Source organism: Lepidothrix coronata, unplaced genomic scaffold (assembly GCF_001604755.1).
Source record: "Lepidothrix coronata isolate B3197 unplaced genomic scaffold, Lepidothrix_coronata-1.0 Scaffold108, whole genome shotgun sequence".
NCBI lineage: Eukaryota > Metazoa > Chordata > Aves > Passeriformes > Pipridae > Lepidothrix > Lepidothrix coronata.
In genome coordinates, this window is record NW_016690288.1 from 133639 (window position 1) to 146326 (window position 12688).

Genomic DNA, 12688 nt, shown 5'->3' on the forward strand with positions numbered 1-12688 from the left:
CAGTTCCCACAGTTCATCACCTTCAGTTCCCACAGGAGCATCTCCCCCAGGAGCAGGGTACTTCCCTCCAGGATTTCCAGTTTTGGGGAGGAGCAGCAGTGCCCAACCACACCAGTTCTGGCTCCCATCCCTCTCAACCACCTCAGCACCCCACCTGGGATCTCGATGATGTTGATACCTGTCTCAAGGTTAGTCCCTGGGGGGGTCAGAGCCCACGGCCAGCCCTGATATCTGCTGTTTGCAGTTTGTGACCTTGGTTTTGAACCAAGCTGTCCCTCAGCACCTTGACATCCTCCCCCTGTTCTCAGTGGCCAGTTTTTGTTTTGGCTGCCCCGAATAATCACACACCAGAGGCCACAGCACATCCCTGCTCTCTGCTTTTCAATCTCTGTGCCCTGGGAGCACCCCCAGAGCACCAGCACTCCAGCTCTGGGCACTTACTTTCGGAACTGCTCCAGGAAGCGATCCCGGTGGCCCTGCAGCGTATCCGCTGGCAGACCTGGAAGAAGCAGCAAGCAGAAACATCACTGGGTGTCTTCATGGATCAAGGGACAAGCTATCAGCACAGCCACATGGGAGATGGCCACCCTCCTCTGGGAGTCTGAATGCTCCTGCTGCAGGAGGGGACCACACCCCAGGGAAGGGGAAAGCACGGAGGCCAGGCAGCTGCCACCACAATTCCAGGTCCTGAGGGACGTGGGTTTGGCACTGCCTTGTCTTGGTGACTCCTTTTATCTCCCCAAAAAGGCTGGGAAGGGGATGGGGGCGAACAGCCCAGCCTGAGCAGGGGGGTGACCCCCAGTGTCTCCCTCCGTGTCCCTCCCTGCCCAAGGTGGTGGCGCTGGGGACACTCACACGAGTGGAGCTTGAAGAGCAGCTTGACGGTGTAGTCATAGAGGTGGCTGCAGTCCAGGATGACCTGGATGAGCGGGGCCAGGCGACACTGCCCCGCCGCCGTCACCGACACCGAGCGCGACATGTCCAGGGAGCTGAACACTGCGGGGGGGGAGCACGAGATCGGGATCTGGGAGCACGAGATCGGGATCTGGGAGCACCAGCAGCGCTGGTGGGTGCCACGCTGTGTCTGCCAGATCCACAAATGTCACCCACAGCAGGAGACATTCAGCTGGAGCAAGATACCCACTGGCCCCTGGGGACCCAGCCTGCAGAGGGGTAAGCTCAGCAGGAGGGGAAATTCCCACCCAGGACTCCCACCCAGGCTTGGGAACACTTCAGCCTGCAGCTGGGCCTGACTCCTGCAGTGTCCCTGGGCAGAGCTGACACACAGCCCCTGTGCTCTGTCTGTCACTGTCATCCCACTGGCAGTCAAGTGTGCTGGCTGTGCTGGCAGGAGATGCTCCAAAACCAGCCAGGAGCAGCTGGAGACCATCTCATTCCACCTCCTGCCATGGGCAGGGACACTTTCCACTAGCCCAGGTTGCTCCAAGCCCCATCCAACCTGGCCTGGAACACTCTCAGGGATGGAGCAGCCACAGATTCTCTGCCCAACTGTGCCAGGGTCTCACCACCCTCCCAGCCAAGAATTCCTTCCCAATATCCCATCTAACCCTGCCCTCGGGCATTGGGAAGCCATTCCCCCTTGTCCTGTCCCTCCACCCCTTGTCCCAGGTCCCTCTCCAGCTCTCCTGGAGCCCCTTTAGGCACTGGAAGGGGTTCTCAGGTCTCCTGGACCTCTCTCCAGCTGAACACCCCCAGCTTTCCCAGCCTGACTCCAGAGCAGAGGGGCTCCAGCCCTTGGAGCACCTTTGTGGTTTCCTCTGGACTTGCTCCAGCAGCTCCACATCCTTCTGATGTTGAGAGCCCCAGAGCTGGAGGCAGCTCTGCAGGTGGGAATTCACCAGAGTGGAGCAGAGGGGCAGAATCCCCCCTTCCCCTGCTGCCCACACTGTGGGATCAGCCCAGCAGAAAGGAGGCTTTTTGGGCTGCCAGTGCACGTGGTTGGGGCATGTTGAGCATCTCCTCACACCCCCAAATCCTTCTCGCAGGGCTGCTCTCCATCCCTTCATCCCCCAGCCTGGACTGATACCAGGGGTTGCCCTGCCCCAGTGCAGCACCTTCTGCTTAGCCTTGTTGAACCATAATTCAGGTGAAGTGCCCAGAAGAGCTGAGCTGTGGTGCCCTCAGCCAGCACCCCCACAGAGCCTCCCCCCAGCTCGGCTCAGCCCCCCACGGAGGGCGTGGACCCCCACAGAGCCCTCATCCCACCCTCTGTCAGGGTAGCACAGGAGCTTACCTGTCTGGAAGAGGTTCAGCTCACACTCCAGGTAGTCAAACATCTCCACCGTCAGCTGAAAACTGGGAAACAGGGATAAGGGTGGTGGGGGACTGTCCCCATGGCCACCCATGGGCCTCACCCTGTGCCAGGTCCCACCCTGGCAGGATGAGGGGTGCTCCAGTGTGGATGCACCAGCCTTTCCCAGGGCTCTGCTGGGGCAGGTGGAAGGTCCCATCCCTGCTGGGTGGTGCCCCCCTGGCTGCACCCACCCCTCCCTCACCTCCCCCTGCCCTGCACTCACAAGTTGTTCACGTCGTTCTCCCCGGCCTCGTCCAGCTGCCGGTCGGACATCTGGAGATTGCCAGGGAAGCGGGGATTCTGTGGGGAAACAGGAATTGGGAAAGGGTTCCAGAGGATCTCCTGCTCCAGACAAAGCTCTGGGAGCACCCGGACCGTGATCCTGTGGGCTCGGTGCAAAGTCAGCTCCTGGATGTGCCAGGGGGGTGATGTGGGGGCGGAAGGGGGGTAACACAAGGTCTCCAAACCCTGCGTGACCACAGCATCCCTAATCCAGGTGCTTGTGTTCTCCCCAGCAAGAAAAGCTGATTCTCCCTGGGCTGAGAAACCTGCTGAGCAGGGAGGAGCTGTGAGCTGGGAGACAATATCTGCCCCAAGGGGCAAAGCCTCCTCCTGCAGCCCTGGCATTCTGGGGAAGGTCATGTCACACCTCCAAACTGAACCAGGGTGATGGGCACAGAAAACACCTCTTTGCAGCAGAGCTCTTCTACCTCTGCCCGCCTAGGATAGCTGGGAGGGGACGTGCACCCCAAAGCTGAGGGTCTTTTAATGCTTTTTGTAGCCCACCAACTCCCAGGTGTCCCCAAGAAACCCTGGGCCACCATGAATCCTTCCACTCCCAAAATGCTGGTCCTTGGGCTATTTTTGATCCAATTCTAATGGCCACTGGCAGCTTGGGAAATGTTTCATGGAGGCAGCAGGATGGTCATGACAGAGGGGAGGACCCAAGGGGGTGACAGCGTTGGAAAGGCTCTGCCAGCCCCTGTCCTGTCCCTGTCACCCCTTGCTGCAGCCTTGGGGACGGGGGGGCTCACCTTGGTGTGAAATTCCATCTTGGTTCTCAGCAGTTTGAGGTAGATGCTGCAGAGCTGCCCGTAGCCCTCGCTCAGGTGGCCCTGGAGACCCCAAAAAGCTGCTGAGATCCAGGGCAGGCTGCAGAAAAGCCTTTTCCCCCTGCAGAGCGAGTGACCCCTCCCTCACCTCCCCAAAACCACAGCCAAATGCTCCTTGCTGGCACCCAGCCCCTGGATGCAGGTTGGCTTCGCTGAAAGGCTTTGGGTCAGGACCTTCTCATCACCTTCTCTGCACGTTTCAATGTGGCTTTTGACCATCAAAGCCGGGTTTTACTGGGTTTTGCCATAAAATGGGAAAGAGGCCTTCGATTTTGGTGGGAGGGGACACGAATGTGACCAGCAAACCCACCCCAGGGAGGTGATGGCAGCCCTGGGTCAGCCCCGGCTGTGCTCAGCCCCTGGATCGTCCTGGGAGAGAGAATCCCCCGAGCCTCCAACCCCCCAGCCTGGCCAAGGGACCCCTGGGGTGTCCCCACCATGGTGGCCACTCACCCACATCCTGCTCATGTCACTCAGCTCATTCTTGTATCTCACGGAGTCTTTCAGGACCTGGAGGAATGACGGTGGCAATCAGCAGGCAGAGCACCAGGAAACAACATCCCACACTTGGAGCTGGCAACTGGGGTGAGGAATGGCAGGTCTTGGTGCATTCTCAGCCCTTTGTCCTGCTGGTGGTGTCACCACTGCCAGTCCCAGGTGTCCCAGTTTCCCCATCCACACACGGAGCAGGAGGATCCTCACTGGTGGCTCCTGCACTGAGCGGTTTCCTCTGGCACCGGCACTGCCACCGGCACCGGGGTTTGGAGCACAGGGGTTTGTGGGCAGGGCAGCACTGGGAAGGCTCTGGCACCAGTCCCCATGCAGAACTGACCCCCACGAGGGCACCAACCCTATGTGAGGGCTCTGGCACCAGTCCCCACCTAGGACTGGCCCCCGGGAAGGTACTGACCCTCCAGGAGAGCTCTGGCAATGGTGCCCTCTCAGGACTGACCCCCAGGAGGGCACTGAGCTACCAGGAGGGCACTGATCTCCCAGGAAGGCTCCGACTCCAGTACCCACCCAGGACTGACCCCCAGGAGGGCACCCACCCACCAGCATCTCCCACTGCCCGGTGCAGCCCCATGGGAGAAAGGATTTGGGCCCGGGGCAGTGGCTGAGCTGAGCTTTGGGCACTCACATTGGAATGTCCATCCCGGAGGAGCTTGTGGAAGACGTGGCAGAACTTCCAGCAGAGCACGGCATTGCCGGACAGTGGCAGCCGGTTCACCACTGACCAGAAGGTCTGGGCTCCCTTCTCGTGGTGTGTGCCCAGGATACACGGTGCTGGATGGTCAAGGAAATGCTTTTTGGCTTCCCATTTTTTCCCATTTGGTGATGGAGAGTGGCCACTCAAGGCCAGCTGTACCCACAGAGCCCAGGGGGGCCAGGCCACCACGGGGAGCTGATGCTGCCCAGCCCAGGCACACACTGTCCCCAAGGGTGGCACACACTGTCCCCAAGGGTGGCACACACTGGCCCAAAGGGTGGCACACACTGTCCCCTCTCCCCCAGCCCCAGATCACCACTCTGGGAAAACCATGGCACGTGGCTCTGCCCCCACCAAACCTTCCCAGCTGCCTGCCCAGGATACTGGGAATCTGCTTTTAGTGGCAGTGTGCTCAAGCATCCTTACCTCAGGACTCCAACCTGCTGTGGGCACCTTCCCCTCCAGCCCTCCCATGGGATGGCAGCGCCAGGAGCACCAGCCTGGGCACCCCTGACACTTGGATGCTGTGGCAGCAGGAGCAGGGAACCTGTGCCATGGTGGAAACACCCCCAAGAGCCCCTCAAGGTCCCATCCCACCACCCCCAGCACCTCTCCCCACACTCCCTCTTGCTGCTGCCCCTTTTCCGAGCAGCCCCAGCCCCGCTCCCACGCTCCTTGTGCCGCAGCCAGCTTTGGGAAGGATATTCCTGGCGTGTTTCTCCTTGACAGCCACTTCCTGCGCATTAATGGCCTTATTGATGCTGACGGTCTGCAAGGGAGAAGCGGTGGAGGGGGGTGAGATGGGAAGGGTTTGGGCTCCCCCCTGGTCCCCCCTCACCCACTGAGACCCCCTGGCTCTGCCGGCACCTGCCAGTGCCTGGGTCCCATCCAGGTCCCCGGCCCTGCTCGTGCCAGCTGGATGCTGACCTTTCCCGGATGCCTTTCTGGGATGTGGTTGGCATCCGCCGGGTTCAGCTGCTGCCAGGACTCATTTACTCGGGATAATAACGATGCAATTAAAGCAGTGCCCACAAAGAACCCTCTGCTGCCCTTGGAGCGCTGGGACAGGCGGAGGGAAGGAGAATCCCTCCCCTGCCCTTGGATCACAGGCAGCAGCTGGCGGCGCCTACTCTGCTTTTGGGGGAGCTGAGTGGGGAGGACAATTCAGAGACCACTGCAAATCGGGCAGTGGAGTGGCAGGACCACCTCCAGGGCTGCCTGGCAAGGTCCCAGCTGCTCCATGGGTTAGAGGGAGAGGAGCTGGACCCACAGGCAGGACTTCCTGTGCAGGTGTTGGGGACCTCAGGGAGCTCACACTGAGGAGCCTGGGCAGAACCAGCCACCATTTATCCTATGGAAAGCAGTGGCAGCCACTGGAAGCATTTTCCAGGCAGGATTTTTAACCCTACCCCATTTCTGATCCTACATGGGGGCACAGTGATGCTGGCTCGGGGTCACCCTCTCCCCAGGCTCCAGCATCGCCAAGTGCTTCCCTGGCACCTGCTCCGTGAGGATCCTGCTGCCCAGGGAAGGAACCATCTGGCTCAGCACTGCCAGGAGTAGCTCATTACTGACATAAACCAATTAAAGCAGAGGGATTAATCCCAACACCTCCCTCACTGCAATCCTGTGACTTTGCTTCCTGGCCCTCTCCAAGGTGGCCCCACACTGCTTCATCTCCACGGACCACGGTGACTCTGTGCTGAGCAGGGCTGGGGGGGGCCCTTAGGACCCCAAATATGGTGGGATACAGCCCAAATCCCCCAGGAAGTCCCTCTGCCACCAAAGCATGTCCCAGCTGGAGCAGGAACAATGATGGGCCGAGACAGTGACCTCACCCCCAGTGCACCCCCAGCCCAGCACTCCCATCCCAGAGCTGAGCACCCCCTTAGCTGAAGCTGCATCCTGGTGTCCCAGTATGAACCAGTTCTGCCGTGGGGATGCTGCTGCTCCATGGTGTTTGCAGCCCCATCCCTAGGGCACATCACCCTCACCACTTACTGGTGACCATGACCAGTAAAGACCACAGAGGTGACCATGGAGGTCACCAGCAAGACGCTGGAGGTGTATTTTGGGGTGTCAGGAGACCTGTATTGCCAGTTGCAAGGCACCCATCCCAGGCACCCAGAGCAGAACCTGGATCTCAGCTTGGTTTTTTAAGGAGGGCTGAAAGGAACATCGGCAATGGAGAGTCCTGACCCCACCAAACACCCCTTCCTGAGGAGCTGGATGGAGGCAACAGGTTCCCAGCACATGAGGACAAAGGTGGGAGTCACCTCTGCAGCTCTGCCCATCCCAGAGACCACAGCCCCTCGTCAGGAAAACCATATCAGCATATCAGGAAAATCAATTCAGCATTAAAAAAATCCCAAATAAACCATCAGGAAGGTGCCTCTGCCAGCAGCCACAGCCTGGAGAGGGATGTCCGTGTCCCAGAGGCTTGGAGCAAGATGCCCACATCCCAACAGTGCCAACAGCCTGGGGGATGCCCGTATCCCAACAGCCATCCCCAAGCCCCCCACTCCGTTTGGAGCACACATGATGTCTGTGTGGACAGCAGAAAGGTTTTCCAGGGAAAAGCAGGATCCCACATTCCTGTCCTGGTTGCTGTGGACACCCCATGTCCCCACTGCATTCCCAGGAGGGCAGGGCAGGGGTCCCATCCCGGGAGCCACTCGGAGATGCCCAAAGTGCCTCTCCAGCAGCTCTGGCAGTGCCCACATGAGGAAAGCAGAGAAACACGGGGCAGCAGCGAGGGACCAAGGCTGGAAGTGTTACCTCCAAGGGATCAGCGGGGTCATGGAGGGTGATTTGGCTGCAAAACTGGGTCAGGAAGGAGGGAAAATTGGGGCTGCCTGGACAGTGAGCCCTGACCTCTTTCTTACAAGGGGTCTTTCACCCCGACTCCCCGGCGCTGCTTCCTAACACCATCCTGCTCCTGCAGCTGATGGAATTTGAATTTTAATTTAATTATGAGCTTCTAACCTAAGAGGGCACCTTCTGACCCACCAGGCCACGTCCTGGGCAGCTCTGCTCCAGCTCTGGTTTTGTGCTGATGGAGGGATGTCAGCCCCCATCCCTGCGCCCACGGGTGCCCAAAGGGAACAGGGCAGGGGACACAGGGGACATGGGGCTGTCCCACACCCCACCCTGCTGCCAGGACAGGAAACCCCGGGGTTTCCTCTTGTGCAACAGGCCCGGAGGGAAGTGGGAGGAGAGGCCGGAGGGGCCATTGCACAAGGGGAGGTTTGAGGGGTGACGCTGCAATCCCGACACCCCGGTGGGACAGAGCTCAGTGGGGCAGGACCTGGGACAGGGCTGGGCACGGGGCTCTGCCAGGCTGGAGAATGGCTCCATGGGTGCTGCAAGGGCTAGGAATGCTGCAAGTGCTGGGAACACTGCAAGGGCTGGGAATGCTACAAGCACTGTTAGCTTTCCACCACTGAGCAGAGCAAGGAAATCCCACTGGCATGAGCATAGAAAGGCTCAGGCCATTTGGGAGAGGAGCAGTTTGGGACTATCTGTCCCAGAGCAGTAGGACCTGCCCAGATGCCTTTTCCTCCCTCTGCGACACCCAGATGGTTCCCAGGAACCTGTGGAAGGTCTCTTGCCCACGGCTTGATGGGCCACCATAGCCCTGTCCCATGGGAATTCAGCGCCGAATCCCACCGGCAACGAGCTCTGCCAGCCCTTGGGGTGATCTGGACTAACCCCATGGGAATCCCCAACCCCAGACTCATCCCAGCCCCTCCCACAAGCAGAGGCCACAGCAGGACAGAGTCCCCAAGCGGGGTGACCCCCCGTCCATGGCTCACGTCACGCGTCCGGGTGTGCGGCCGCCAGCTCCAGACAGGGACAGAGGAGCCCAAAACTGCATGGAAGGAGTGGGACAGGGCGACAGAGACTCTCTGAGCCCCAAGACACACTTCCCTCTGTCACACACACCCTCACCCCCCATCAGGTCTCCCCAGATTATGCTCTCAGGCTCTGATTCCAACATGTCCCGTTCGGAGGCGAAGAGCCAAGCTTGGCTCAGGAGCAGCGCGACGCCTTCCCGCTTCTTTCATTTCCAAAAGGAAATGAGTGTTGATTAAAGAATCCAGAGCTACTGCAAATTATTTGGAGAAACTGAGTAAGTCGCAGTGCAAATCCTCTTAGCAATGCTCCCTCATTTCTCCTTAATTCCTTTCTATAAATGGAGAGCCGGGACGGAGCATACCTCTGGAAAACCGCTCGCAAGCCCTGCAGACGCAGGGGCTCCGGGAAGGGAGTGAGCAGGGAGACCTGACTACAACAAGCCTGGAAGGAAAATCCACGAGCCTAATTAAAATGCAGATCCCAGCAGAGCAAAGCTTGGCTCCGGCCCTGGAGGTGTGCAGGACACAGGGTGCAGGGAGCTCTTCCGAGGCCACGTCTCTTTAAACATTACTCACCATCGGCACAGCTCAGTGGCAAATCCCGGCCTTGTTGGGGCTCAGGGAAGGTTTTTTTCTGGCAAAATCCTGGAGCAAAGCCAGCTGGATAACGCCAGGGGTGCTCAAAGCCCTGCTGGGGACTGGTGGGAGCTCCTGGGGACGCTTGGGGTGGCCGTGGTTCCCCCCATGCCGGGTGCCCATGGCCTGACAGCAGCAGCAGGAGCAGGGAATGAGCCTGGCTTTGTGCCCGCCAGCAGCTGGAGGGAAAGGGAGGCAGGAAGGCAGGAAGGCAGGAAAGCAGTGCTGGCAGGGATGGCTGTATGTAAAACCCAGGGATATATTTCTACATGTCAGGTAAGAGGATGCTCAGCACAACCCAAACTTCCCGCTCAGTCCTGAAGGCTTCCTGTGAGCATGGAGTGAGGGGACAGGAAAAATACCTTCCCAACACTTAATCCAGGCTATTTGGCTTCATCCACTGCTGGACCCATGAGTTTGGAAAGCAAGTGCTCCTGTCCTGGCTGAGCACACGTCAGAGCTGCTCCTCGTCCAGGCTGTGTGAGCACCTGAAGGTGCTGCTGCTCTTCTTGTCTCCTCCTCCCTCCAGATGAGAAATAATTCCCACAGTGACACAAGTTTCAGATTTCCCATTGCTGGAGCCACAAAAACAACCATTTTCCCCAAAGCAGTGATATTTTCCAGCAGTAGAGACCCCAAAACCTTGCTGCATCCTCCGGGCTCACTCCCAGTGGCAGTGGCTCAAGATGTCCCTCTCCAGGAGGAGATGCTGATGCCACCAGCCCCAGATGCCAGCAGGAAGAGGACCAAGGTGTCCAGTGATAGCCCTGAATCCCAAGGGACACCAGCATGGGGGCCTTGGGTGGGTGTTTGGGGACACCCTGCACCTGGAACACCCCAAACCAGCGTCACTGGGAAGGCAGCCACAGGCTCCGGGAGCCACACTGGAATCCGATGGCATCACCATGATGCTCTCCTTGGCAGAGACTTGCCCTGGCATTGCCTCCTCCAAGTCTGCTCTCCCGAGGCTGGCAGGATGATGACTTCAGATTGATGTCATCCTTGGTGCACCCACTGCCGGCCCCTGCGGCGCTCGGCGATGCCAACGGAGCAGTGTTATGGAGGAGCTCTTCCAGCACAGGTGGGGCTTCCAGGGCAAAAACACCTGGGCTAGACATTGCAGGGGTGGTGTGAGGATCAGGAGGTCTCCAACCACAAGGAGACACATGAGGCTGGAAGTTGCTGTCCGACTTCCACCACGCCTTTGCCTTGAGAGCTCTCGTCCGTTATCACGGTAGGAAGACCGTGATAAGTCGTAGGATGCCCATTTGGAGTGTGCCTGGACAGCCCACCCCACCAGCTGCCAGCTCCTCCAGGGCAGCAGAGGTTGGGATCCACAGGGTGATGCTCCTATGAGCTGTGTGTGCAAGGACTTGACCCACTGCTGGCTCCTCCAGAGCCTCCAGAGAAAATCCTGACTTCCACACCACCAGGAGAGCTGGGGCAGGATGAGACAGCACGATCCCATTGCTCCTCCACCTTCGAGGCAAAGAAGGAAGACAACCACCCAAGTGATCCATGGTGGGTCCTGAAGGCTCCAATGAGACACCCGATGCCAGGAGGGAAAGCTGGGCTGATCCTGGGAAGGGTTTGGCTCCACCAACCCCGGAGACAAGAACTCACCACTGTGAACATATCACTTCCCACCATGGGGGACCAGCACCCGGAGTGCTGGGCCACTGGGTTTCTCCAGGGCCATGAACAACTTTGCAGATAAATGAACAATTATGCAGATTAGTTACTCAGACATGTGGTTTTTAAATCCAGTTTAAAGGACGTGGACTTTTCCAATACACAGATAAACTTTGGAGGAAAAAAAAAAGGATGGTGAGGAAAGTGATTTTGGGGAGAACAGCCAGCAAAAAGCAAGGCTACATAAGCCAGACCTCACAGTGACCACTGGGGAAGCTCATACCTTAAAATTCGGATCCCCAGCTCCCGCTGCTGGGCACTTCCAACCCCCCCAGCACAACCAGAGCCCATCACGGGGGGCTGGATCCGAGGCGAGGCAGAAATCCAGGAGGATCCCCAGGATCCTCACCCCTCCATGACTGCCCCCCACAAAAACCATGCACATCCCCTCATTACTCTCTCCACTTAATCGCTGCTCGCTCTGACCCCACGTGTCCAGCCGGCTCGAGCCTTTCCCACGAGCTGCCCCAATATCCAGGCTTTTAATTTTAAATGGGGATTTTATGCAAGGATAATCTCTTCCAGCAGCGGTGATTTCTGCCTGGGGAGGGAGGGTGGCTGGGTGGTGCCAGGGTCAGCGGTCCAGGAAGGTCTTCCACCACCTTCAAATATTCCTGAAACATTCCCAGTGGTCCTGACCGGAGTCTTCTGCCTCCCAACAGATGCAAATATTTGGGCATTTTTTGGGACAGGAGGAAATAAAGGAGCAGATTTAAGGAGCCCATATCCAGATGTGCATTTCTGTGATCAGCTGCCATCCAGGACCCACCTTCCTTCCAGGAACACAGGGTGCCTGTCACCCTAGCAGGATGCTCCCAAATTAAGCTGGGATGTGGAGCAGGGTGGTGCCAAGGTAGTGTTGGTGGAAATTCTTCCTTGCAGTGCTTCTGGGTGAGCAGCAACTCCTGGGAGCAGGTTGGGGAATCCCTAACCTGTCATACCTCCAGGATATCTGGATCCTGCATCCCTCCCCCACTATCCCCCGGGATATCTGGATCCTGCAACGGTGCCAAGAACAGCCAGGACCCGCATGGGCTCCACGCTGCACCTGAGGGACCTGCTGGAGCACCGGGAATAGCCAAATCCCTCTTCCCGGGTGAACAGCGCAGGGACGATCACACTCCCTGCAGGAATGGACCCTAAAACCCCGCTTTTCACCCCAAACTTGTTTCTATCCCTTACAGCTGGGTGAGCTGCTGCTGTGACAGCAGCACTGGGCGTGGGGACACGGATGCATGGGGAGACATGGATGCGTGGGGACGCGGGTGCTGGTGGAGGCATGGATGTAGGGAGACATGGATGCGTGGGGACGCGGGTGCTCGTGGCGGCATGGAAGCACGGAGAGAGACATGGATGCACGGGGACACGGGTGCTCGCGGGGACACCGGGTGCTCGCGGGGACACCGGGTGCTCGTGGCACCGCCTGAACCCAGCCGAGCCGAGGGCCGGGGGGAGGCGAGTTACAGGGGTGGGCGGCTGGGGGCGAACCCTCCCCGGCTGCATCACGGCGGGGACGAGCCCCCCGCGGCCGCCACCCGAACCATCCGCGCTCCCCGCGACGTTCCACCGCGGACCGCCGGGACCGAGGCGGGCACGAACTTCCCCGGGTAGGAGCTTTCCCGGACGCGACCCCGCAATGCCCCTGGATGCCGGTCCGCGGGGGCGGAAGGCGGAGGGGGTGCGATGCTCCCCGGGAAGGAAGGGGGGTGTCCCGGGGTCGCGCACTTACCACCTTGCCCAGCTCCATGGCGGGGGCTGCGGGGGTCGGTGCGGGCTCAGCGCGGCGCGGCGGCGGCGGCGCCCATGGCGGCGGCCCCGGGGGCGGCGGCGCTGGAAGGTTCTGCCGGGCAGAGGCGGCGGAGCGGGGCGG

At 59.5% G+C, this 12688-nt stretch overlaps 1 protein-coding gene across 1 annotated transcript in view; it reads right to left on the reverse strand.

Annotated features, from left to right (window-relative positions):
• Positions 1–12688, reverse strand: part of HIP1 (huntingtin interacting protein 1) — a 45887-nt gene that overhangs the window by 10428 nt on the left and 22771 nt on the right. Inside the window, exons 2-10 of the mRNA XM_017824029.1 lie at positions 5339–5402; positions 4565–4707; positions 3880–3936; positions 3349–3429; positions 2538–2614; positions 2255–2316; positions 856–996; positions 442–499; positions 155–161 (exon numbers count right to left, since the gene is read on the reverse strand). Of these exons, the coding sequence (XP_017679518.1) occupies positions 155–161; positions 442–499; positions 856–996; positions 2255–2316; positions 2538–2614; positions 3349–3429; positions 3880–3936; positions 4565–4707; positions 5339–5402 (690 nt within the window). The remainder of the gene's footprint in view (positions 1–154; positions 162–441; positions 500–855; positions 997–2254; positions 2317–2537; positions 2615–3348; positions 3430–3879; positions 3937–4564; positions 4708–5338; positions 5403–12688) is intronic.